This window comes from Carassius carassius, chromosome 10 (assembly GCF_963082965.1).
Source record: "Carassius carassius chromosome 10, fCarCar2.1, whole genome shotgun sequence".
Classification (NCBI taxonomy): Eukaryota; Metazoa; Chordata; class Actinopteri; order Cypriniformes; family Cyprinidae; genus Carassius; species Carassius carassius.
Window position 1 is genome coordinate 34,117,587 of NC_081764.1, and position 24,808 is coordinate 34,142,394.

At 35.6% G+C, this 24,808-nt stretch overlaps 1 protein-coding gene across 1 annotated transcript in view; it reads left to right on the forward strand.

Annotated features, from left to right (window-relative positions):
- The window catches only part of LOC132152209 (plexin-A1-like), a 107,393-nt gene that overhangs the window by 23,790 nt on the left and 58,795 nt on the right, over positions 1-24,808 (forward strand). Inside the window, exons 3-4 of the mRNA XM_059561004.1 lie at positions 2,097-2,279; positions 22,612-22,749. Coding sequence (XP_059416987.1) covers positions 2,097-2,279; positions 22,612-22,749 — 321 coding nt within the window. The remainder of the gene's footprint in view (positions 1-2,096; positions 2,280-22,611; positions 22,750-24,808) is intronic.

Genomic DNA, 24,808 nt, shown 5'->3' on the forward strand with positions numbered 1-24,808 from the left:
GAGGATTGAGAGAATACTTTATCACATCAGCCATCTATCGAGTATGAAATAGCAGTGGGACTGGAGCTCAGATCCAAAATTCATCATAGGTGCTCATGACTTTATATCTTTACAAAAAGGCAATCCTAAAATGCATTGCATCATGCTTAGTGGGGGAAAAAACTGGGATTTCACAGGGATTGCCTTTATGCTCATAGCCAAAAGTCTGACTAGACAAGACTGATATTTAAATAAGCTCAGCTCATGATGGCATAAAGATGTTGAATTAAATTACTTCTGTTTTCAAAATGATAATTCCCCCAGCCGAGCTTTGAATGTGTGTATGAGTGTCTTACTGCTTGACATCAGGTTTTTTTTAAGCTCACAGGAGAAAAAGCGAATTTGCTAAGTGAATTGATGCTCGCCTGACTGCTTCCTTTTTCTTTTCTTCTCTTTTCTTTCTTCCTGCTGTGAGCTAGAGACTCTTCTGGATGGATTAAGACAGAAAGAAAAACAAAGACTAAAGGGGAGGTGAAGAGAGAAAGACAGAGAGAAAGAAAGGTTATTGATGTATTCCTGGGCGGTTTTAGAGGACACACACACACACACACGCACACACACACACACGCACGCACGCACGTTTATTTAGCCTTCTGAATGATCACATACCACAGACTGTTGTTTATATATAAAGCAAAGACTAGCCTAAACTCTGATCCAAAAAGAAAATGTCAAAACACTTAGTTTGACTCGTTTTTATCTTTTAGGATTATCACTAGTTGGAGGTTTTGTCAGATTTAGCACAGTTCAGGAGTTTTCTTTTCCAAGGTACAGCTGTAAAGTGTGGCAAGCTGGCCAAAAATATTTTGCCCTTTTTAAACTTTTTTCTTAACTTAAGTGATGTTGTTCAAAAGTCTTTCAAAATATGTGGTGGATAATGAGTGGAATTTTGTGAATGGACGGCATTCATGTTCTGTTCTTTCACTGGAGTTCTTTGGGCACTGATGCCATCAGCGAGGAGCTTCCTGTACACTGGCAAGAAAACAGAACGGGATTCTGGAAGTAAACAGTCCATTGAGAATCTCGGTGTATATTGATAATGATTTATAATGAGCTGTCAGGTGAAGTAATAAATGCTTCTGTAGACCCCCCCCTCCCAAAAAAAGGCATATGATCAGTAAGTCGTGGCAACTTGTTTTACATTTCTTTATCTAGTCAAAATGAGCAATTTCAACTTTTTTTAAATAAGTCCTATGATATTAAAATTCAAACAAGTCAGATTAATAAAAGGTAAAAATAAGATAATACTTAAAACTTAAGTTGAAATATGTGAAAATGTTCTACAGTGTAATTTTTAAAGTAGCCAGAGAAATGGTGAAAATGAATGGAAACAAGTCTACGTGTTTGTTCAAATGTTTCAGGTCAGTACTTTTAAAGTAAAGAAATGAATACTTTTATTCAACAAGGAGATTTTAAGTTGACTGTAAATACATTTCTAATGTTACAAAAATGTTTCAAATAAATGCTGTTCTGTTCATTTTCAAAGTTATTTTGAACTTTCTAGTCATCAAAGAATCCTGGAAAATAAATGTATCACAGTTTCCACAAAAATATGAAGCAGCACAACTGTTTTAAACATTGATAACCAGAAATGTTTCTTAAGCATCAAATCATCATATTAGAATGATTTCTGAAGATCATGTGACACTGAGGACTGGAGGAATGATGCTAAAAATGTAGCTTTGATCACAGGTATAAATGACATTTTAACAGATATTCACATAGAAAACAGCTGTTTTAAGTTATAATAATATTACACATTTTTGTACTGTATTTGTAATGAAATGCTTCGGTGAGCAGAAAAAGACTTCTTTCAAAAACATAAAAAAATCTTATATATCACTTATCTAACAGATGTGCTCACATCCCCTTTCCAGAGTTTCCTGCAATACAGTGACCTTGCGTTTCCGTTTTGTCATCCATGTCATAAATAACCATACAGCTGTCTACCGTTGATATTGTTTTTAGGAAAACTCATCCTGACAGTCCGTCTTACCAAGCCACTGATCTTTAGGAGCAGTCCCTTTTCTAACTCTGCCTCTGTTTGTCTCTTCCAGCCTCTCCAGATCGATGATAAATTCTGCGGGCAGGATTTTAACCAGCCTCTAGGGGGCACCAGCACTATCGAGGGCATTCCGCTCTTCATAGACAAAGACGACGGAATGACTTCGGTAGCTGCTTACGATTACCGCGGAAACACGGTGGTTTTTGCAGGAACACGCAACGGCCGGTTGAAGAAGGTAAGTGTCGTAGAGTCGCACGTTTTATATGTTTCTTTGATACTTTGCGTGCATTATTGGTATCTTGTGAGGTACCACACGTATTTTTATTTTTTTATTAGAAAACATCTTTGTTTGGTTGACTTAACGGATTGTTAAAAGCTATAGTTGAAGAGATTTAAAAAGCAAATATATATATATATATATATATATATATATATATATATATATATATATATATATGTTGCTGTGATTGAGAATTGTTGGGTTATGAGAAGTTGAAACCATCAACCAAGTTTAGCTTCTTAGTGCATTTGTGACTGATTTCTACATTATTACAAAAAGACAATTTGTTTCATTTTTCATTCAAATGAAGTTGCTCTGCTTCTTCAGAATGAATGGAAACCATCAACCAACTAGTTAAAGTGTCAAAATAGTTTCCTAATGCATGTTCTTAATGTGGTTATATTCTGAAAGATTTATTAAATTGCTCTGCTTCTGAAACAGCTTTCCTATTCATCTGATATGGTTAAAGTAAACAATGGCAAATGCTATTTTAACGTTGCCTTTAAAACTAAAGCTTGTCATTATCCATTGAAGAATGCTGGATTCAGCTGTGTTTGTTTGTGACTGTAAGTAGATATTAAATGGTGTAGATGTTTACAGCAGACATTTGGATATGATTGAGACGTTGCGTTGTGGTTTTCATTGTTTAAAGTTTATAGTCTTCTTTATGACACAGACATTGCATTGTTGCATTGTGGAAAGTGGTTTTCAGACCTCTCACATTATGTTTTCTTGTTTCCGTATTGTGGTAGACCGATATATAAGTAATATTAGATATTTGGAGTAATATTAGATGTTTGGCGTATTGTGATTATCAGCATTTTCTGATAATATGGTATGAATTTCAAAACAGCTGGAGACATATCTATAGTGTTTTAGATGCTAGAGGACCTGTGTGCATTGGCTCAGGTTTTCAAATAGTAGTTTGGCATCGTGGCTCATTTTTGTGGTTTTCAGGTGTGAAATGTGATGAATGCATCAGGTGTGTGTGTGTATGTGTGTGTGTCGGAGGCTCGCAGGAGTGGAAGGACTCAATAAAGCATCACATGATGGATTCACTGAGATGTGAAATGGAGGACAGACTCTGTCCATCCCTGAGAGTTGGACTGAAGATGAGAATGAAATATCCAGCAGCTTAATGTTATGTATGACAGTCAGCCACAGAAAGGCTCTTCTCTCACTGTGTCTTCAGTCACACAAACAATCTTTCACTTTTGTTGTTTTCAGGTTCATCTGTTCTAAGTATTTAGGATGCTTGTCACATTTATGATTTTGGTGTGAGCACAAATCAGTTTAGCATCAGAGTTTGCTTTAATTGGTTGGTGTGAAAGTTGTTTTCAGATCTTGAGCATTTTCACAATCCCTCATGCTTCTTAATTTTCAACGTTGAAGTAAGCCATTTATTGTAAATGTGCCGTATTTCAGATTCAATCACTGCTGAAGAACTAGAGGAATAACAGTGTAGTAAATCATAAAACTATTTGCAATACAATCAAGAGTGCTTACATGCATGCAGCATATAACTGGCTACTTTTGTACAGCCAAAATAACTGGAAGATAACTTCAAGATGCTTGTACTCCTCTTACAATAAAATAAATAGTTGACCGATATATCGGCCGATATTTGGCTTTTTTTTTGCCCAATTTTTTCTTTTTGGACAAGTGTTCTGAGTAGGACTTTTATTTTGAATCAAGAAGTTATAAGTTAGAATAAAAGTGAGACTTCGAAATCTGTTTATTTTAGTTTTTTTAATCGTTTATTTTTTATTTTTGTCTTCAGTTGGATTAATTAAAAAAAAAGTAAATATTATGTAAATGAAATATACATTTATTTGCAGCAACTGTTAATCTTTAAATTAATTATATCATATATCAGCTGTTCAGAAAACCTATATCGGTTGACCTCTACACTTATACATACTCTTAACTGCTTGTTTTCTAACACATCGCCTTCGGAAAGTGCCTCATATTTGTTGCATCTCTTGCAATTCATCCAGGATACAGTTTTTTTTTCTTGGTCTTTTCAAATAAGAGTTTAGTTACTACCAAGTGGTCAACAGGATCTTACTGTAGTTCTAACCATGCATAACATCATAAAGTGACAAGATATTAAATGCAATTTCTTCCTCCTTGAGAGATTCTTTACGTATGGACAAGCCATTTCTTTTACTCCACACAAATAAATATTAAACATCAACTTTTGGTAAAATAATTGTTGTGATTGCTTTTTCACCTTTAGTGAAAACTGACATGTTACTAGGTGTCTGAAATGGCTTTGTGTGGCTCCTGGTTAGGAGTGTTTTAGCTGGTAGTTGCTGGCGAGTGTGAGGCGATGCTGAAGCTGGATTAGTCCCTCTGGGCACGAGGAACTCGTCTTGAGCTCATCCCGTCTGGGTTTAATGCGCTAGACGATGCATTCTGGTCAAATCAACAACAGATGGACGAGCCAACTGAGCCGAGCACACAGTAAAGTCGGCCAGCCCCCCTCACCCCCCTCGGTTTACTAATGTTGTTAATTATGGCTCCATACAAACTGCTGCGGATTCCTCCTTTGAGCTTTTCTGGTCTTGACTCTTGAGTGTCAGTAGCAGGTGTTTGTTTATCCTTTTTTTACCACACACCCTGATTTCAGTGTCAAGTGTAAAGTAAAACGGATATAAGCAATGATTTTGATGCATATTGTGTCATCAGACGCTAATCCTGAGGGTTGACTAGAGGTTTGCTGTTTTTAGAAGGTAAACTCCCTGTAAGCTCAGGATTGAACTACTGACCCACTGACCTCTTGACCACCATGACCTCAACAGATGACAGTTTATAGTCACTTGATCTCTCTCGCTCTCTCTCGCTCGCTCTCTCTCTCTCTCTCGCTCTCTCTCTTTCTCTCGCTGGTTTTCTGTCTCAATCACTCTTTCTATTAATATTTTCAGTAATGGCCAGTATTAGTGGTTGCATGCTTCTACACAGTTTAAATCACTGTTATTAGTGGTGTTTTCTATTACACTGCCCTGCATCATGTTTGCTAAACAAAAACTAACACTTGTTTCTTACTAATTTTAAGGTGCTGATTCCAAAAATAGTGTCCGTTTTGCTGGAGCTTGTCACACTTTCGCACAAATATATGTTATGTTATAATATGAAGTCTTGTGTTCTTCCTTAATCAGCAAAAAACTGCAAGTTGCATGATGCACTTTAAAATCTACATTTTGTCATTAAAACTGTCAGAGAAAAAACAAAAAAATCTAAGTTCAAGTGTTTAAATCATTTATTTAAATTTAAGATTTAATTAATTATTGGCTTTTATCCCACAGACCCACTGCAGTTCTTGCATTAAGCTCAATTTGGGGAAACACTGGATTAATGTTATTTTTAATTCATTTTATGATGTTGATATAAACAGAATTAATTTAACTTCTTTCTCTTTGCTTTTTAATATCAATATAGTACGTTTAATGGCAAGTTTAAAACAAGTTAGATAAAACGTAATCTAAAAAGTAGTCAGAATATGTTTGTTAAATACATTTAACACTTAATGCTGAAGTTGAGTTTTTACTCCATCCATGAATGATTCCTTACATTTTTTTTAAAAACCTTTGTTCAGCTGTAGCTCAAACAGTAGAGCATGCCGCTGGCAACACCAAGGTCATGTGCTCAATTCCCAGGGAATGCATGAACTGGATAAAAGCATCCTCCAAATGCATAAAAGAAAGTGTAAAATGCATCAAAATGAAATGACTGGGTACTAGTAATAGTGACACTTAATGACTTAATAAAAGAGTAAAAACAGACAATTATAATAAAGAGAGATGAGCGATGCATTCTGGGAATACACTGGGTTGTGGTTACGGGTTTGGATCAAAGCTCATGCACATAGAGGAATGCTGTATCATCGCTCCTCTTACATGCAGTTCAAAGTGTTGGCTGTGATTGGAGCTGCGGAGGTTAATTACACACATGCGTGTGCACATAGCAGCGCTGCTGGGTCTTGTGTGTGTTGTGCTGAGCTCGACATGTCTGTAATTAGCATCTCTGCATGAGATCTGCCTGAGAACACACACACGCACACCGATTCACTCTGGTGCGCTTGCCTTTGAATGATTATTGATTATAACTCTGATTCATCCTTGTAGATTAGACGGTGACAGATTATTACAGATGGCACAGTGTACGGTTCGACAGTCAGCATCTGTTCATCTGCTATTCTGCAGTGTTGTTGTGGATGGTGTGTGTGTTGGGTGTTTGGTTTCATTTGTTATACACTACCATTCTAGTCAAAAATATTTTTTATTTTGAAGAAATGTATACTTTCATTCAGTAAGGATGCATTCAGTTCATTAAAAGTGCCAGTAAAGACATTTATAATGTTACATAATATTTCTGATTCAAATAAATGCTGTTCTTTTGAACTTTCTATTCATCTGTGAATCCTGAAAAATAAAATGCATCACTGTTTCAACAAAAAAAATGTTTTCAACATTGATAATAATCAGGGCCCGGTTCCCCGATAACTCTCACTCTTAGCGCGCTAAGAAGACCTCGAAAGATATATCTTACCAAAGTTGTTTATGTTCCTAAGTGTGTTCCCCGAAGTGTCCCTTAAGAAGCTTCTTAGCACGCTGCCTCTTACGTCTGACGTTACAAGAGCGCTGTCCAAAGTGAGGGTGCTGAATTAGTTGGCATCGATTGCTCAGGAATCGATTTTCCACTTCACGCGAATGTGCATTACAGTGTTAAGAAAGACAACACGTTCTATGCAAATGAAACATTCCTCAAATTATTACAGTAACATTTATTTTACCAGTTTAAGTTATCAGTAAAATATAGACTATAAATTAAATGATCAAATGGTCAGTAATATGTTCACACGATATGGTGTGACGGTTAGACGAACCGGGTATCCCTCGCTAATCATCCACCCTCCTTATCCCGTTGTGCCACTTGTGCTGCTTCCTGACATGGGTTTAACGACTTCTAAAAATTATATAATACACTTTTATATAATGGTAAGGTACTTTACAATCAGAATTGATTGGAAAGCAGCTGCAGTTACTTCTGTTTAATGTGGTATTGACTGCCATTGGTTAATGTTTTCAATAAAAAGCAACCTATCTACAATAAACAGAGAGAGAGAGAGTTAGATACAGAATATGCTGGGGAAGCAACGTAAAAAAGGGCACCAAGCTTCTCGTCAGGCAAAATGTCTCCGGCTCCGTCTTTGATTCAATACAAGGACACGTTGGATCGCTGCCATAGTTGGTCGCTTACTGCACACCACCATGCTTACCCATTTATAGATCTTAGCCATTTAGGACCAAATTGTTTGCCAGATTTAATTATCAAAAGTGATTGCCAATTTAAACGCTTTAATTACATTACAAAATAGCCTAGGCTAATTACCACCATAAGTTCTGATACCATATAAAGTCAACTTCATAAATAGGCCTGTATCCATTGCGAACATATTTTATTATGAGTCTTAAAATGTCCATAACATAAAATCATTGTTGTCATACCATAGTTTGACTTGTACTTCGCTGCGCTGATTTCTAAAGACTGCTGTACAGTAACGTCTTGAGCTCAAACAACGCTAAGAGAGAGCTACGAATGGTCCAGACCAACCTTACGAAAGTGTGACTTACAGAAGATATACTTAGCGTACGAACGTGTCGGGAATCATGCCATAAGGTTAAGAGAGAGGTTAAGGAATAGGTTAAGAACTACTTAGCAATAAGAACGTTTTGGGGAACCGGGCCCAGAAATGTATTTTAAATTGTAATAAAATTGTATAATATTACTGCTTTTACTGTATTTTTGGCTAGCAGTAGAGAATTACAGGTTTATGTAACATCTAAGCAACGTTTACTTTCACTACAATTATGTCTTGGAGTTAATTACAAAAATTTTGTTTTTTACTGTAATTGATGTTTCAAATGTCATAAGTTGAAATGTCAGTGTGATTTGACTGGCTTTTTATCTGAATAATATTGTAAAAGATTTAAGCCGTGATGACCTGTGATAGAAGCACTGTTCTTTGAGTATCTAATTGAAACTCTGAAGAGAAATAGTATGGTTTTTACTCCTCTTAGCATTAAATGACCATGAGTATTCAGTTTCAGTATTGATTGAGTATCATAAGTGCAAGTTCACCAAAATAATACTTAAGTGTAGTAATGAAGTACAATTACTGCAGTACTGGATCTCTGACAGCTGTCAGGTTCATTGTGCTCTACCGATTAGGTTTCATGATGTAGGATGTAAATTCAATTACAGTCTCCATGAACGAGAGGAGCTTTGAGAGGATCTCATGCAGAAGAATGAATTAGAAAGATCATCTCAGTTAATGCTCACTTTCTTTTCATTCATTCACAGCATCAACTCCTCCAGTACTGATGGTGTTCATGCTCACACACACACACACACACACACACACACACACACACACACACACACACACTCGATCAGTGTAGTTTGTTGTGACTCCATTCGTGTGACACTGATTGTAATTATAGGGCTATGTTTAAACTGTTTTTTGTCTGTTTTGTGTGTTATTTTAGCATTATTTATATACTATTATTTATATACTATTTATTAATATATTGAATTAGCTTTTTAATTTCTCATTTTATGTGCTTTTGTAATTATTTTAATTCCGCTTTAGTGATGTTAGTACTTTAGTGCAACTTTCTTGTTTAAAGTCTAATTTATTACTTAGGTAAGTTCTAATTTTCTCAAGTTTTTTTTATTCTAATATTTGCAATTGATTTTACTATATTTAAATTAAGAAAAACAATATTTTAGTATTTTAGTTAACAATAAAGACACTCAGTGCTGCCAATCATGCAGTTTTTAAGTCTGTGAATTCAGTCTAAAGGCTTGTTCACAGCAAGAACAGTAACTATATAAATAACTATATGCGCGTCTAGACAAATGCATGATAATGTTCTGTTTATTATAAATGCATGCTGCAGATTTCTCATCTGCCACTTTTAGAAGTCAGTGTGTGTGTGTGTGTGTGTGTGTGTGTGTGTGTGTGTGTGTGTGTGTGTGTGTGTGTGTGTGTAAATGTGAGTATCACTGTTGCATGGTGATCATATGCCACTGGACTCTCCCGTTTGTACGTTCCCACGGTCATGTCCTAAACATACACACGGATGCCTCGAGACCGTCTCACAAAGAGTGCAGTGTTCATTCACACACACACACACACACACACACACACACACACACACACACACACACACACACACACACACACACACACACACATACTGAGTGATGCTATTAATGTGTAATATGTAATGTATTCACACGTTTTCGACACATACACAAGTGCTGTCCTACAATTTAAAAAAAAAAAAATTATTTCACAATTTTTTTTCTCTTTTTTTGCGCTGGGTCACGTCACATTATTTCATGAACAAAATCATGTATTCCTCGTCAGTCGATCTCCTTTGAATTTTTATGTCCCCACTGGGATTCATATTTTTCAGTAACTAATAGTAGTTAATTTATTAACACATTCTTATGTTCCCAGTTTTCACATGACATACAGGTAAACCAGTCAAATATTTAATTCATTAGTTTTTATTTGGACTTTTCAGTTTGCTGTTTCTTTTTTAATTTTTTATTTTAATTGTACATTTATTGTGGTTTAATTAAATTACTAGATTTCCATCAACTTACAAATGTTTGCATGTTCGTGGTTTTCCGATGTTGGTTAATGATCACATGACGTTCAGGTAAACAAATCAAATAAGGCCTTATATTTTACATTTTTATTTTAAAATTATTCATTTTGTTTTATATTTGTATAATTGATTTATTTTTAATCAACGCACAAACCCGGCTGTTAATAAATAATAAATGCATTAATAAATAATGTTTTTACACCGCTCTCTGTAATACTTGATTCTGATTGGTCCGCTTCAGCAGTTAAATACTTCTTAATAATGACCCATATTCAGACGTATTTCTGAATAGTTTCCCATGCAACTTTGTATAACGTGAATGCACATGCAGGAAACTGATTTGCTCGTGTTTTGTGCAAGTAAAATAATAATTTCAGATATGTCATATCCACATATTTATTCATATCTTATTTTTCTAGCAGCACTATAACATTTAAACTTGTGTTCTTTGTGTCGAGTCTAAATGTCCATCTTTGCATCTTCACACATATGTCCATCCTAAACAGGCCTTTCTGTGTTTCTTCATCATTGTGTTTCTATGGTAGCCTTCTTCAGTTGTGTTCAGTCTCTTCAGGTGAAATCACACACACACACACACACACACACACACACACACACACACACACACAAACACACCTGTCTCGGTTTAATAGTGCACTCTTCATGTAAAGATTTTGCCAGCTGTTCTGACATTAATCTGTGTGTGTGTGTGTTTGTGTGTTACTGAGCTCCACCTCAGACCAATCTCAGGATCACAGTCCAGCCTTTATATTTGTGTGCTTTTACCATGATCTATGGGTGCTGCACAACATTTCACTTTTAGAAGTGGCACTAAAAACCTCAGTGTTTAATAGATCATTTGTTGCTATGCATTTGCTATAATGTGTAGTTATTCTGTGTGATTCCCAGGGTATTGTGGATGGTTGTTGTTGGTGTATAGGTGCTTTTAGTGTGTTGCTATGTGGTTGATTTTGCTAGCTGATATTTTCTGGATGGTATTAATATATGAACTGCAGTGATGAGCTCCAACAGCTTCAAACGCATCTGATGATACTTTAGAGTCAGAATGAAAAGTGTTGCTGGTTCAGATGAAGCGCTCTCATGAAGTCCATTGACCGAGTGACTGAGTGTCTCTCTGTGTTTGAGAGCGCTGTACATCATGTGAAGGACTGTAGAAGCACTCGACGTGTTCAAACATTGTGCTGCCGTGATTCTGGATGGATGTGCTCTGAGTGTTCAGGAGGAGCCGTTCTCTGCCACCGACTGAATGTTAAATCCATAGTTTGATTAGAGAGCCGTTTCTACACTGGCAGCCCAACAGAGCCGCACATCAGGGCCAAAAGAGCCATCTGACTGAGCGCAGCGGTCGAGGCCACCCGAGAAGAGTTCAGTCAGGGATAAAAGAGGATTTACTCTCTCTCTCTCTCTCTCTCTCTCTGTGTGTGTGTGTCTCGTTTGGGCCTGATTGTTCATCTCACCATGTTTGAGGAGTGAAAGATAGGGAAAAAATGAGTGTGAAGAACAGGGATGTGTGCCAGCACTAATTTCAATGATGTTTAAAGTGAAGATTTATACCAAAAGTTTGCAGGTACATCTTGAGAATGGTTGTTTTAGTTACAGTATTTGACTGGGTGTAAATAAATGCACTGTTGAGAAAAATGCAGCGCTGCAATCAGTCGCTGGTATCTGGGAGGGTTTGTATTTCTCCGAGGACGCCAAGAGTAATGGAGAAGAACAGTCATTTGCTGTGTAGTTTTTACAGCAGCTGTTTAAGGGGAAAACACGGATGTTTTGATTTGGATGTGATTGAAACCGTGTAGATGGATTTGAAATAATAAAATTACTAAAACTAAAGCTGAAATAAAACTAAATGGAAGCAACATAGAAAGCTATTTTGTATATACTGAACCACAAATGCGATTTGTGTGTGTATATATATATATATATGGCAAAAACAACAAAATGACTAAAATGTAAAATAAAATTCAAATAAACTTAATATTAAAAGCTAATTCAAAGTGGCAATAAATACTACAATGGTATATAAACAGTAGAATAACACTGGTTTAGTCCCATCAAAATAATTACTTTCCCTCATATTATTACTCATATATAGGAAAAACTAGAGATTTTGAGGAAATTTCTCACAGTTCTTGTTCACACAGTGTGTGTGTGTGTGTGTGTGTGTTAGAGAGACGGGTCCCTCAAACACACTCTTGATTTCTGTCATAATTACGGTGTGTGTGTGTGTGTGTGTGGCTCTCTTGGTAGCGTGCGTGTATTGTTTAGTTGGCTAATAACTGCAGATGGATTCTGTGTTTTGTGTGTGTGTGTGCCAGATTTTCAATTGCTCTGCTCTTAGCAGAAAAGGCTTGTAATAGTTTGTGGCCCTCCATCAGTTGAGGTCAAACCCTCAGCGGTGTCGAACACGTGTGTGATTGCTATGTAGCACACTACAGCACGGCGAATGTAATAAGCATGTCAAATCACAGTCACATGACCTCTTCCTGCTGAATGTCAACATGGAATCAAAACTGACCCCATTTGCTTTTTTTAATTCTCATTTTTGCTTTATGTATACTGAAGAGCAATGTGTAGAGACACTGTTCACCTTCCAATCAGTTCCTGATGGATAAAATCAACACATGTTGAGACAAATGAATATGTAAATGAAGCTAAATGAAATCAGCTAGTGGTTTTAGACACTTGATGCCACATTTGACAAAATGTGCTTTTTTTAATACAGCTTTAAGGTGTTTGTTTGTAGGGTTGTATAATATGACCCAAATGTTTGATTTATATATCAATATGACTTTCGAATATTTAATTTTATTGTAATTTTATTTTATTTATAGTAAAATATAATAATAATAATTAATATAGATTATTAAATATTATTTTATTGTGAATATAATTACTAAATACAAATATTAAGCTAAATATTTACATTGTAATATTTAATGTAATAATTTCTTATTATAAAAAATATAACTGTAAAAAAAAAACTACAATAACAAATATTATTAGATAATATTATTTTATTATGGTTATAATTACTAAATAAAAGTATTAAGCAAAATATGTATTTCTATTGTAATATTTCACTGTAAAATAAAAATAAATATAATAAGAAAATAAAATTAAACAAGCTTCGAGCTGCTGTAATCACTGGATCATGATCTGCTCGTGTGTAACTGAACACAGTGCCACACTTCACTATGAAACACAGAGAGCTAAATATATAGACTACACTACAGAGAGTTGTTCATGAAGCAGACAGGGTTGAGAGGGCCTGTAAACACCCCGAGGAGAGAGACCTCATCCTCATCCTCGTCCTCGTCCTCCTGTGCTGGATTCATGCGTTTGTCTGAGCGTTTCTCTCCCAGAGGAGCACTGAGAACCAATGAACGAGATGAGATGAGCTGAGCTGCTACAACATGCTAACAGACATTTCACGACACGTAGATGAGGACGTCTCCCTCTGTGTGTGTCTGTATTGTCTCCGTGTAATGAAGGGAGGCATGTCATCTGCTCTGCTGTAGAGTGTGTGTGTGTGTGTGTGTGTGCGGGATGGAGTGTATACATACAACCATCTGCTGTCAAACTGCACAAGCACACATGCTATAAAGGACATGTGGGACTACGCGTGTTGTACTTTATTGTTTTAAATATACAGGGATTTCCAAACCTTTTTGTTTTAGAGAAATAGATCACCCAAAAACTATTCTTTGTAAACACGCCATTGTTATTATTTTTTATTACTAAAAAAAACAAAAACAAATTACACTTGAAATAATTCTCTGTAAAATAAAAAAAGTAAATTATAAAAGGCAAGTTTATTTTTAAAACATGTTTCATGCAAAATAATAATTCAAAGTGCTTTACATAAAAATAATTAACGGATGCATAAGAAAATAAATGCAAAAATAAATAAACAAAAACCAATTCAAGTTTTAAAGTATGTTTAAAAATATAATAACAATACTACTTTTATATCACAGTACAGCTGTGTAATAATTACCGCACTAATACTTTGCTCTTTTGATGAAAACAGATGGTTTATAAGTGTGTGGGAATAAAATAAAAACTCTCATGTTGCCCCGAACCTCAATGTCTTTGTCTTTCTGTTCTGTGGAGCACAAAAGAAGTCGCACTGTCAAGCTTTAAAAAATGACAAATAGATGAACCACCATTGAAGCATCGCTACAGTTGTTCATATGACTCATCTGAATTATACTCCAAGTCTTCTGGGCTCGTGTGATGCTTTATGTGAGAAACCAAACCCAGTTTATTCATTATTCACACACTTCTGGACTGCTGTTATGTTTACTGCTGGATGAGTGAAAGATGACAGGATTTCATTTTTGGGTGAACCGTCCTTTTTCATCTTTTGCATGCGTGCTGATGCCAAAAATAAGCATGTCCTCATTTGGGCTGTTAATTAGCTAATAGAAACTGTTGCCAGGAGACGGATGTCTTATTAGGAAAGCACAGTGAATCCCCAGAGGACACAAGATAACACTCTGGGTCTGTATTGTATCATATTTACAGTATATATATATATATATATCTGCGTGTGTTACCAATGCACTACTGTTGTCTGAGTAATCAATGTTCAATGTGTGTGTGTGTTTATAAATGGGCTTTAATGCAAACTGTGTGTGTTCAGTAATTGCACTGTCACTCACCAGTATTTCTGCTGTGTAATTGTCTCGTGTATTTATTAGCTGTGATCTTCTGCTGTACTCCAGCTAATCGTTTTGATCGATCTGTTCATTGGCCCTGTTCTGACCTTTATTTATATAGCATTTATACCATACAGATTTGTGTAAAAGCAGCTCCGCAGTGTCAAACAGGAAACATAGTTTGTCAGTAATGCAAGAGGACAACAACAGACAGTGATTTTTCAGCTAAAGTCAGTTCATTGATGATTCGGTGATGTCATCGTCCAGCTCAGTTCAGTTTCAACAGTGTGTGTGCAGTCAAGCCAACAATGTTTCCTGAAATGAAGCGTCCCCGACTAAGCAAGACCAGTGCGACAGCGGCAAGGAACCAAAACTCCATCAGTGACAGAAATGGAGAGGAAACCTTGAGAGAAACCAGACTCAGTCGGGGGCCAGTTCTCCTCTGGACAGACCAAACCAGCACGCTGTGGTTTAATTCCAGTCTGTTCTGCAGCGAGCAGAGCTTAACCATTCAGGAGGGGTTACCATAGCAACCTGTTGGCTCAGACCCTCACACACACACACACACACACACACACACACACACACACTACTTGATAATTTGCAGTACGTAGCATCTCAAAAACAGTGAGACACGAGAGAGATCACTGTATGTTCCCTACATAGACAGCATCCTAACTGAGGTAGAACCCTTGAATGAGACACATCAGGAGCACATCTCTAACGCTTAAAAATGCTGCCTATGTAGGGAGCAAATGCTCCATCACTATTGGTATGATATAAAATCATTGATTTTCAATTTTTTCAACATTAAAATATTAATTTTCATATTTTTTAACAATTTTATGCAGAGCAAATATGTATTACTTGCCATTTATGGCTTTTAACAGCTCTATATTCTATTCTATTCATTATATTGTATTGTTTTATTTAATTTTATTTTTGCAGATCAAATTGCTCCATGTGCATGCCAGTAAGGCCCAATATTTACTGTAATTTCTTAAATGAATTTGACTATAACAGCCCTTTTTCTTGTATTTTATTGATGAGGAGCCTGCGCCTGGTAAAGGTTTTGATGTATTTGAGCTGTTTGTGATGTTACGGAGCAGACGGAGCAGAGATTTGAGGAATGCTGAAAGAGGACATGTGCTGAACACTTGTGGAAGTGAATTCCTGTATGTTATGAGCCACTGCTTCTCTTTCCTGTCCTCGTGTGTGTGTGTGTGTGTGTGTGAGAGTGTGTGTGTGAGTGAGTGAGTGAGTGATGGGCCGTCCTGGTCTCCGAATCCTTTGATCAGATCTCTGCCATGACTTTAAAGGTGTTTTATGTGCCAGTGGTTTTCTCTGGAAAACACTCCTTTTCCCAGAACATGAAAGTTCCCGTGATTAATTTCTATTGTTTCGATCCGTTCCTTAAGGAAGAGCTGTTTATACACATCACCTCCCTTACAGAAATGTGGTGTTGTGATGGTATCAGATGGTAATACCATCATTTAGTTGCGTCTCTGCTCTTATTTTATAGCCATTTTGTTTACATTCAGTTTCCACATTTTCTTAAAGAAGAGCATTGCACAAGATTCATTTAATTTGTCTTATTAAAATATCATTTTATTTTAATTTAATTCATATTAAATTAATTTAAATAAATTTGATTATTTCCTAATTAAGCCATGACACTACTGTAGTACCATCTTAATTGAACATGTAATTTTAGCAAGATTTCAAAATGTTGAAACGGTACTAACCAAGTTTTTTTACTTGTTAGATTTGACTCTGATCAGCTGTCTCTTGGCAGCAGAATATATTTTTCGTCTAATTAGTGTAATTTGATAAATGCAGCTTAAGACACAGAGTGAATGAACCTCTCTGCCTTCATCGAAATGCTGTTCACTTCTCTTTTGAACCCCAAGAAACTTCCTTCCAGACACCCCTAGAGCGCTGTTAATTACTCTCTCTCTCACACACAAACACACACACACACACGCACACACGTGTGGATCGATACACACTTCACTCTTAATTGGCGGTGCTGACGTTGGCTTGTGGTCACTCTGATGAACCTCTAAACACTCGCTGTGAGTTCAGTCACTGTTCATCGGATTCACTTTCGACACTTGTGCTGCATCCAGGGGTCGATGCCCCTGCTGTTACCGTGGCAACAGGCCAGACCGCAGCTGCAGCATCTGTTTCCCACCTGGTTGCCTGGCAACCACCCAGCTGTCAACACAGAGCTGCCACATGCCACAGCTGAGTGTGTGTCCTGTTGCTCCACACGTTACTGTACACTACACTCAGTGTTACTGAGAATTGTGAATTCACTAGTCATTTAGAAATATATATATTTATGTGTGCCTATATGGATGTGTGTGTATATATATATATATATAATTCATTTTGGTTTTTAGTAATAATTTAAGTGTTGAAAATTAGTCTTGCATGTTAAATTAAATCATTATATTACAACAATAAAAAATTGTATTTATAAAAAGCATCAACAGCTACAACACTAATATTAACAATACGCAGAATAAATGTAGAATAATGTTTTCAAATGGAGATATTAAAGGACTCGAGTCATATCAACTTCATTTTAATCTACTGTTTTAGAAGGTTTATAAGCTGTTCAATAGCTTAATAGAGTCCAGAATAATTCACCGGATAATCTTAATATAACTATAATAAATCTGTGGAATAATAGATATTCTGTTGAATATTAGAATATAACAAAGAAAACATCGTATTTTATTGCATTTCTGATTTCTCAACTTTAGTACTTCTGTTTTGTCCTTCTAGATTATGAAATGCCTGCTGACAGCACGGTTTATCAATGCAGTTGATTTTCCATAGAGTTGTTTTCATTTAAATGTTTATCAGCAAAATAATGGTCATATACTAAATGTTAATACAATTTAGTTTTTTTGAAACAAGTGAATCTTGTTAAGTTACTTGCCGTGGCCGTGCCGGAGCATTTCCTGAGCATCAACCACATCAACCTGCTGAGTGAACCGCATTATGAAAGCAGCTTCACGAGACACATGATGAGCACAGACAACAGAGAGAGAATTAAATTCAGTGCTTTTCCAACATGCGCTCATTCATGGCTGTATTATTTAACTCATGCAAAGTTACGCCTTTTTTGGGATCTTGGCGGATTATCTGCGTGACTCCAACTTCACGAGACTAACGATGAGCATAGACAACAGATAGAGATAATTAAATTTATGCATTTAGCAGATAATTAAATTCAGCGCTTTTATTTCCAACATGCGATCATTCATGGCTGCATATTAATTCAGGCAAAGTAACGTCTTTGGGACACAACTTGATGGATTATTTAACATGACTCCGTGAGTTGGTCTCTATTTCTTAGAGCCAAGCTGCATAAACTACATATCAGGCATTTATGTAATGCATCTAATTTGTACATGTTATGTTAGATAGTTTACTAACTACAGCAAATCAAGTACCTGCATGCTGCTGTTGTTTTCTCGTCTTCCCACAAGATGACGGCATTTATTTAATCCGATATTACAAAACCGATATCCAATTATGGTAAAATGCTTAAATATTGGGGAAAATATCAGTAAACCGATATATAGGTTGATCTCTACTATATCTATCTATATATATATATATATATATATATATATATATATATATATAGAGGGAGAGAGAGAGCGAGAGAGAGAGAGAGAGAGAGCGAGAGAGAGAGCATTGTTTGTGACTGTTAAAGCCTCCTGATCATTTCAGATGTTGTGTGGATGTGTGTGGGTGTATGCTGCAGTGATTTCAGGGGACAGGAAGTGGAATATGTCATCGTTTAATTACGTCTGGCTTCCTTAAACACTCATTTTAGGCATCGTTGCTTTGGTAATCACCCACGTCTCCCTGAGGAAGACCAGTCCTCTAGTGACTGCAGATTACACTCAGACACACACAAAGTGTAGTTGTGTAAACACACAATCATGTGTATTTGTGGACCAACAGTTCACACTATATTTAACACCACTTTCACATAACTCTCAGGTCTTTACATCTACACACACTCTCTCCCTGTGTTTGTGTTATTTGTGTCTCTGGTAGGTGTGTGTGTTGTGTGTGTTTTCCAGTGGTGTGTTTATCACGCAGCAGCACTAGACGATGTGGCTTTGCATGTATTTTGGTTTCTTTATCAGTTTGATTTAATATTTCGTGAGAGTTTATGTGCGGCTGAATGTGTGTTCAATTTAGTCAGTGCATGTTTAAAGGCAAAAGCATGAAGTCTGCAGTCACCACAAAACATGAAACCGCATCAGCAGTATCACCGTCCGTGTGAGATCGCAGCCGTTAGTATCAGCACACCAACATCAGAGCCAGTCAAAACCGCACCAGCACCAGTTTAGGCCTGAAGTCTGGTGCACTTCACATGCTTTTATAGCCAAGAGTTTCCCTTTTAAGAGCAGACTGTATGACCCACAGTTCACCATTTTATGTGACGCTTAGAGCTGCGTTTGTCTGAAGGAGGTGAATTTGCATGCAGTGTTTGTTTGTTATCTTCACCCGGTTCAGACTGACACAAATGAGCCACATCTGCAGAAAAACAAGCAAAAATTGAGCACTTTTGGGTTGAACCCTAAATCAGGTAAACCTGCTGTCTAAACACACGACACAGACCTCTGCATCGAACAACATTCATTTAGTACTATTGATATACTGTTACAGTTTTTGTTAATATTTTATATTCAATTTTAATTATATATTGCATTATAATTTAATGCATTTTCTAATTTCATTTAAATTAATGTTTTCTTTGTCATTTTTGCAATTTAATTTTTAGTCATTTTAGTACTTCAACTTAATTTAAAATGAGAAGTGTTTTCTTTTGCATCTACCAATAAGGTTATTTTAAATATTTTATTTCATTTAATGTTTATTCTCTATCATGAAGTGAAAATGTTTTTTATGGTTCTAGTTTTAGTTAATGATGATAACCCTGTCGTGTTCCCTTAAGTGCACGTCTAGAGCAGATACTGGTGTGTTTCTCATCCTGAGTTGTGTTTATTTGACTTCCTGTAGTTCTGGGAAGCACAGATCCGTCAGTGTCACATCTGTGAAAGTGAACATCATCTGGAAACCATCAGATTCTGATTTACGCATATAAACACATGAAACATGTCACACAGCAGAGTCACATGCATTCGAAATTATAAATATTACAGGTTTATCTTATCTAGTTTTTGGGACGTATTGTGAATGTGTAAACGCTCAAAGTTAGATCTTCCAGATGAAAGCACATATATTGATTCGACATCTCAGCAATGACTTAATGGCATTTTTTGGTTTTAAAGAAATCTTGAATTATTGATTATATCATTAATTTTTAATGCATTTGATTAGATTTTGTTTAATGCAACTAATAGTTGCCAAGGTAGCATTTCTCAGTTTAGCTTGTACTAAAAATGTAATACTCAACACCCTAACCCATGTACTAAAATAAAAAGAAAAAAAACTGAAATTAAATAAATAGAAAAATAAATAAACAATTAAATAAAGAAAAACTATATAGATGTTTAAAAATGAATATACTGAAACTTTTACTAAAATGAAAAACGTTTTAGTAAAAAAATAAAAATAAAAAACTATATAGACATTTAAAGAATAAAAAATAAATATATTTATATATATATATATTTTTTAATTAATTTAAATATATATATATAAATATATTTTTACTAAAATGAAAATGGAAAATAAAATAAAAACACTCAGAAAACTATATAGACATTTTAAAGAAAAATCAAGCAAAGCTTTTACTAAAATGAAAATGAAAACAGAAAATACACAAATTATAACAAAAATACTATATAGATGTATTTAAAGAAAAAAAAAACATTCTGAGATGTTACTAAAATTAAAATGAAAAAAAAACTAAATAAAAACAAATTATTTAACGTAAAGTGAAAAAACAACCAAAAATAAATTTTTTTAACAAATTAAAATAAAATTGGAAAATCTAAAAATAAAAACAATAAAAAAAACACATATTAAACTGTATAGCTATGCTATATTATGAAAACTTTTACTAAAATAGTAAAATGGAAATGGAAAATATAAAAATAAAAACTAATTCAAAGAAACTTTATAGACACTATACAGACAAAGGGAAAAAGGTGACTAAAATGAAAATGGAAAATATAAAAATAAAAACAAATTCAAAATATGAATAAAAACTGCTGTAGTATGTCAATGATACTAAAATAACACTGGTGTGTTGCAGCATGATCCCAGGCGGCTTGTTTTAATATCGTCCCTGCTTTGGGTCTGTAATGGCAATAAAACTGGATTCGATGTGTGTGTTGCTCATTCATGTATGCTCGGTGTGTGTAAGTGATTTGATGTGGTTTGAGATGAAATGTTGCTATATTAACAGACTCTACAGATACTCTATCCTCATATCCTGTTAGCTGAAGCACAGAAGCGTGTGTTTGCTGGAGAACGATCACCTCGTCACTGTCAGAAACGCTGCTCGGTTAATGCTGCATGTTTACTGAGAGCAATAGAAGAGATGGATGTGTTCAACATGCACGAACGGCCAGATCAGATTTACATTAGTAATATATACTTCCCCCGGGTCTCATTACATTCATACACTCATATATGCTCACTGTATCTGAATGAAACATCTGTCATCATTCACTTGTGTGTCGAGTGTTTCTAATGTAGATCACAAATAGATGTTTGTTGTGAATAACTGCTTAAATTTGCACAGAAATCTGTGCTATAATATACTGTATACCACTTTTACAAGTCTCTTCTGCTCACTAGGGCTGTATGGATTTGAGCAAAAATGCATAGAAAATTGTGAAATATTATTACAATTTCAAACGGCTGTTTTCTATGTGAATATATGTTAAAGTGTAATTTATTTCTGTGATGCGCAGCTGTATTTTCATCATCATTCCTCCAGTCTTCAGTGTCACATGATCTTCAGAAATCATGAAAATAAGATGATTTACTGCTCAAGAAACATTTATTATTATCAATTATTATCAATGTTGAACACAGTTGTGCTGCACAATAGTTTGGTGGAAACTGTGAAAAATACAAACTGTGAAGAATAGAGAGTTCAAAAGAACAGCATTTATGTGAAATATATATTTTTTGTAACATTGTAAATGTCTTCTGTTACTTTTGATCAATTTAATGCATCCTTACTGAATAACTTTTTTTTTTAATCTTACTGACCTCAAGCTGTGTGTGAAAGATTATAACAATTAAAAAAAAAAGTAAATATATATATATAAATAAAGCAATCTGTTGCAAGTCATTTTTTTCAGTCATTGTTTTCCTGAATATTCTTATAAATATCTTCACATTTAAAGGTCCCTTTAAAGTCTGTTTCTTGTTTTTGCTAAATGTTTCTTCATTGTTGTCTCTGCTTGTAAAAGTCGAGTGCTAATTGGATGGTTAGCACAGAGTTTGCAGTTTGACTGAATCATGATGATTAATAATGGAAATTCTTTATGACATTTGATGGAGAGCCAGTGATTCCAGATGACCTTTGTCGAGACGTTTGTTTGAAGTCCTCATGTAAAGCGAGGTGTGTTTCTAACTGGATTGTGTGTGATTGGTGCAGTAAGCCTGTATGAATGTGCTGTAATAGTTGCGTCTGTCTTCATTGTATGATTCAATTAGCGGCTAATGCATCTAATCCTCTTGTAGTGCTACGGAGAGATTGATGCTGAGCGAGGGATTTGATCCCGGCTCGTGATTCTCTCCTGAGAGACGCAGACGTGATTAGCGTGCGTTTGTTGTCCTGACGCTCTGATGTCATTACTGTAATGATGCTAGTGTTTTCACATGATGAAAGCGTTTGGTCTGGTGTTATGGGATATTAATGAGATGTTAATGGTCTTGCTATGGCTTGTGTTTTGTCAGATTCTGGTTAATTCGGTGAGTCCGTCGCGGCCGGCGCTGCTGTACGAGAGCGTCCCGGTGAGCGAGGGCAGTCCGGTGATGCGGGACACACTCTTCAGCCCAGACCTGCAGTTCATCTACACACTCACTGACAGACAGGTGAGCACACTGGCTTTTACAACATCAAAAATTATGATTTACAACAATGTATTGCAATTGATGGGAAAATGTGTAAATGTAAAACCTAAAAATAGGATGCATGATTGTTATGCATAACCCATTGTTTCCAACACGTGGTTGTGCTGCACAAAGGTTTGCAAAGGCTCATCATGCAACCAGAAGTTTTCATGCAGCTATTTCACATCAATGCACACTGAGCAATGATCATGTTCAACAGATGCGTCCTGGTGTCAATTAGTGACATTATGTATTTTTATTAATTAAATGCTTTTGTGGGTATCATTTCTCAAATTATGATTTTATATTAGTTTTAACTGAGCATAACCATAAGACACGTTATCGGTTGCTTGCTTTTTTGCTATTTATGCAACTCCTTCCACAGTGAAATCAAGATCTCTTTATTCTTAATAATAACCACTTTCTGCTGTATTAATATAATTAATTATTAATTTATCAATCACCCTCTGTGTGTGTGTGTGTGTGTGTGTGTATATATATATATATATGTAGGTGTGCACAGGATATGCTGTGTGTGTGTATATGATGATAGAATTTACATTGTCTTTTAGCAGACGTTGATTTTGTTTCCATGTTTGTCTCACATTCTGTGAAGGATTAGAAAACAGACTCTGAATTCTGATTGGCTGAGCCACACATACACATTTGCACATCCCCACTTCGGACCAATCATGTGTTTGGGGCGGGGCTATCAGTTTAACTGACCAATGAGAGATGGTGGGAGTTTGAAAAACTCATTCCTGCTCTTCTGTTGGGTGATGCTAGTAAAGCAGAAATATCACACTCCCACCTTAAATTCCTTTTTTAATGATTTTGACATTTTATGTGGTGTTTGAGACAATGATAATGGTGTCTCCCGTAAGAATATGCATGCATGCAAAAAAAATAAAATTGTGATTACATTAAAATAAAGACAAATTCAATTAGACGTTTGTATGTGAAGTCGAAATCAACCTCAACTTTGCTTTAAGATGCATCGCAAGATCTCCTAACCGAAGATCACGTAATCACAAACTGAAAAACCAACGTATGTTACCTTCGCTAACAGACTTCTGGAAGATCCTTCGTGAAGGCATTCAGTTGTTCAGTTTTGTTTGGCACGTCACTACAAATAGTGCAAAACGGCTGTGTGGAAATATGCATGTGGCTGGCGAATCAGATCAGAGTTATTTGCATATAGAAGTCTTAAAGATGCAGTGCAAAAGACCTTTTCAGACATTATAAATGGGGAATGAAATAAATGCTAATAGTGTAGAATGGGCTCTTAATTGGATGAATGTATTGAATGAAAGAGTTGTGGTTTAATACAGAGGAGCTGTGATGGAGGTTATCACATGGACACACAGGAGTGTGTGTGTGTGTGTATAAGCACGTGTGTTTTAAAGTCTTAACCTTTCTGTTCTGTCTAATCAAATCATTGATCATCTGGAGTAAAGTTAATCCCATAATCCTTCATATCAGCAGCGAGTGAATCATCCAGTCTTACTGCAATTAAGAACTTCAGAAGTGTGTGTGTGTGTGTGTGTGTGTGTGTGTGTGTGGTTCAGTATTGATCGTGTGTCTGTGTGTGTGTAGAGTCTGTATTAAAAGCCTCTTGATTGGTTGAGATGTTTTGACTAAAACACACTGACAGTAATGGAAGTGAGAGAGGAGGTTTTCTCTTATTTCTGCTTTAGGAGCAGTTCACACAGAACACGATCTTCTAGTATGTACTGTACACACACCAGATGGACTTAGCTTTCACACTAAAGGACCAAATAAAAAAACCTTTAAAATGTATGCAATGACTCCTCAAAGTATTTGAAATGCACGTAAATTCCTTTGTGATGGAACAAACTACTTCTCCCATAAAGCATTGCGAATTGTAGTTGAGTAAAAAGTGCTAATACCATGTAAAACTATTGATTTCATAGTCATTTTTGATAGAAAATAAATATTTTTATTAATATCTATTGCAAAATATACACCGTTTAAAAGTTCGGGATTGGTAAGAGTATTTATTTATTATGTCTTTTCTGCT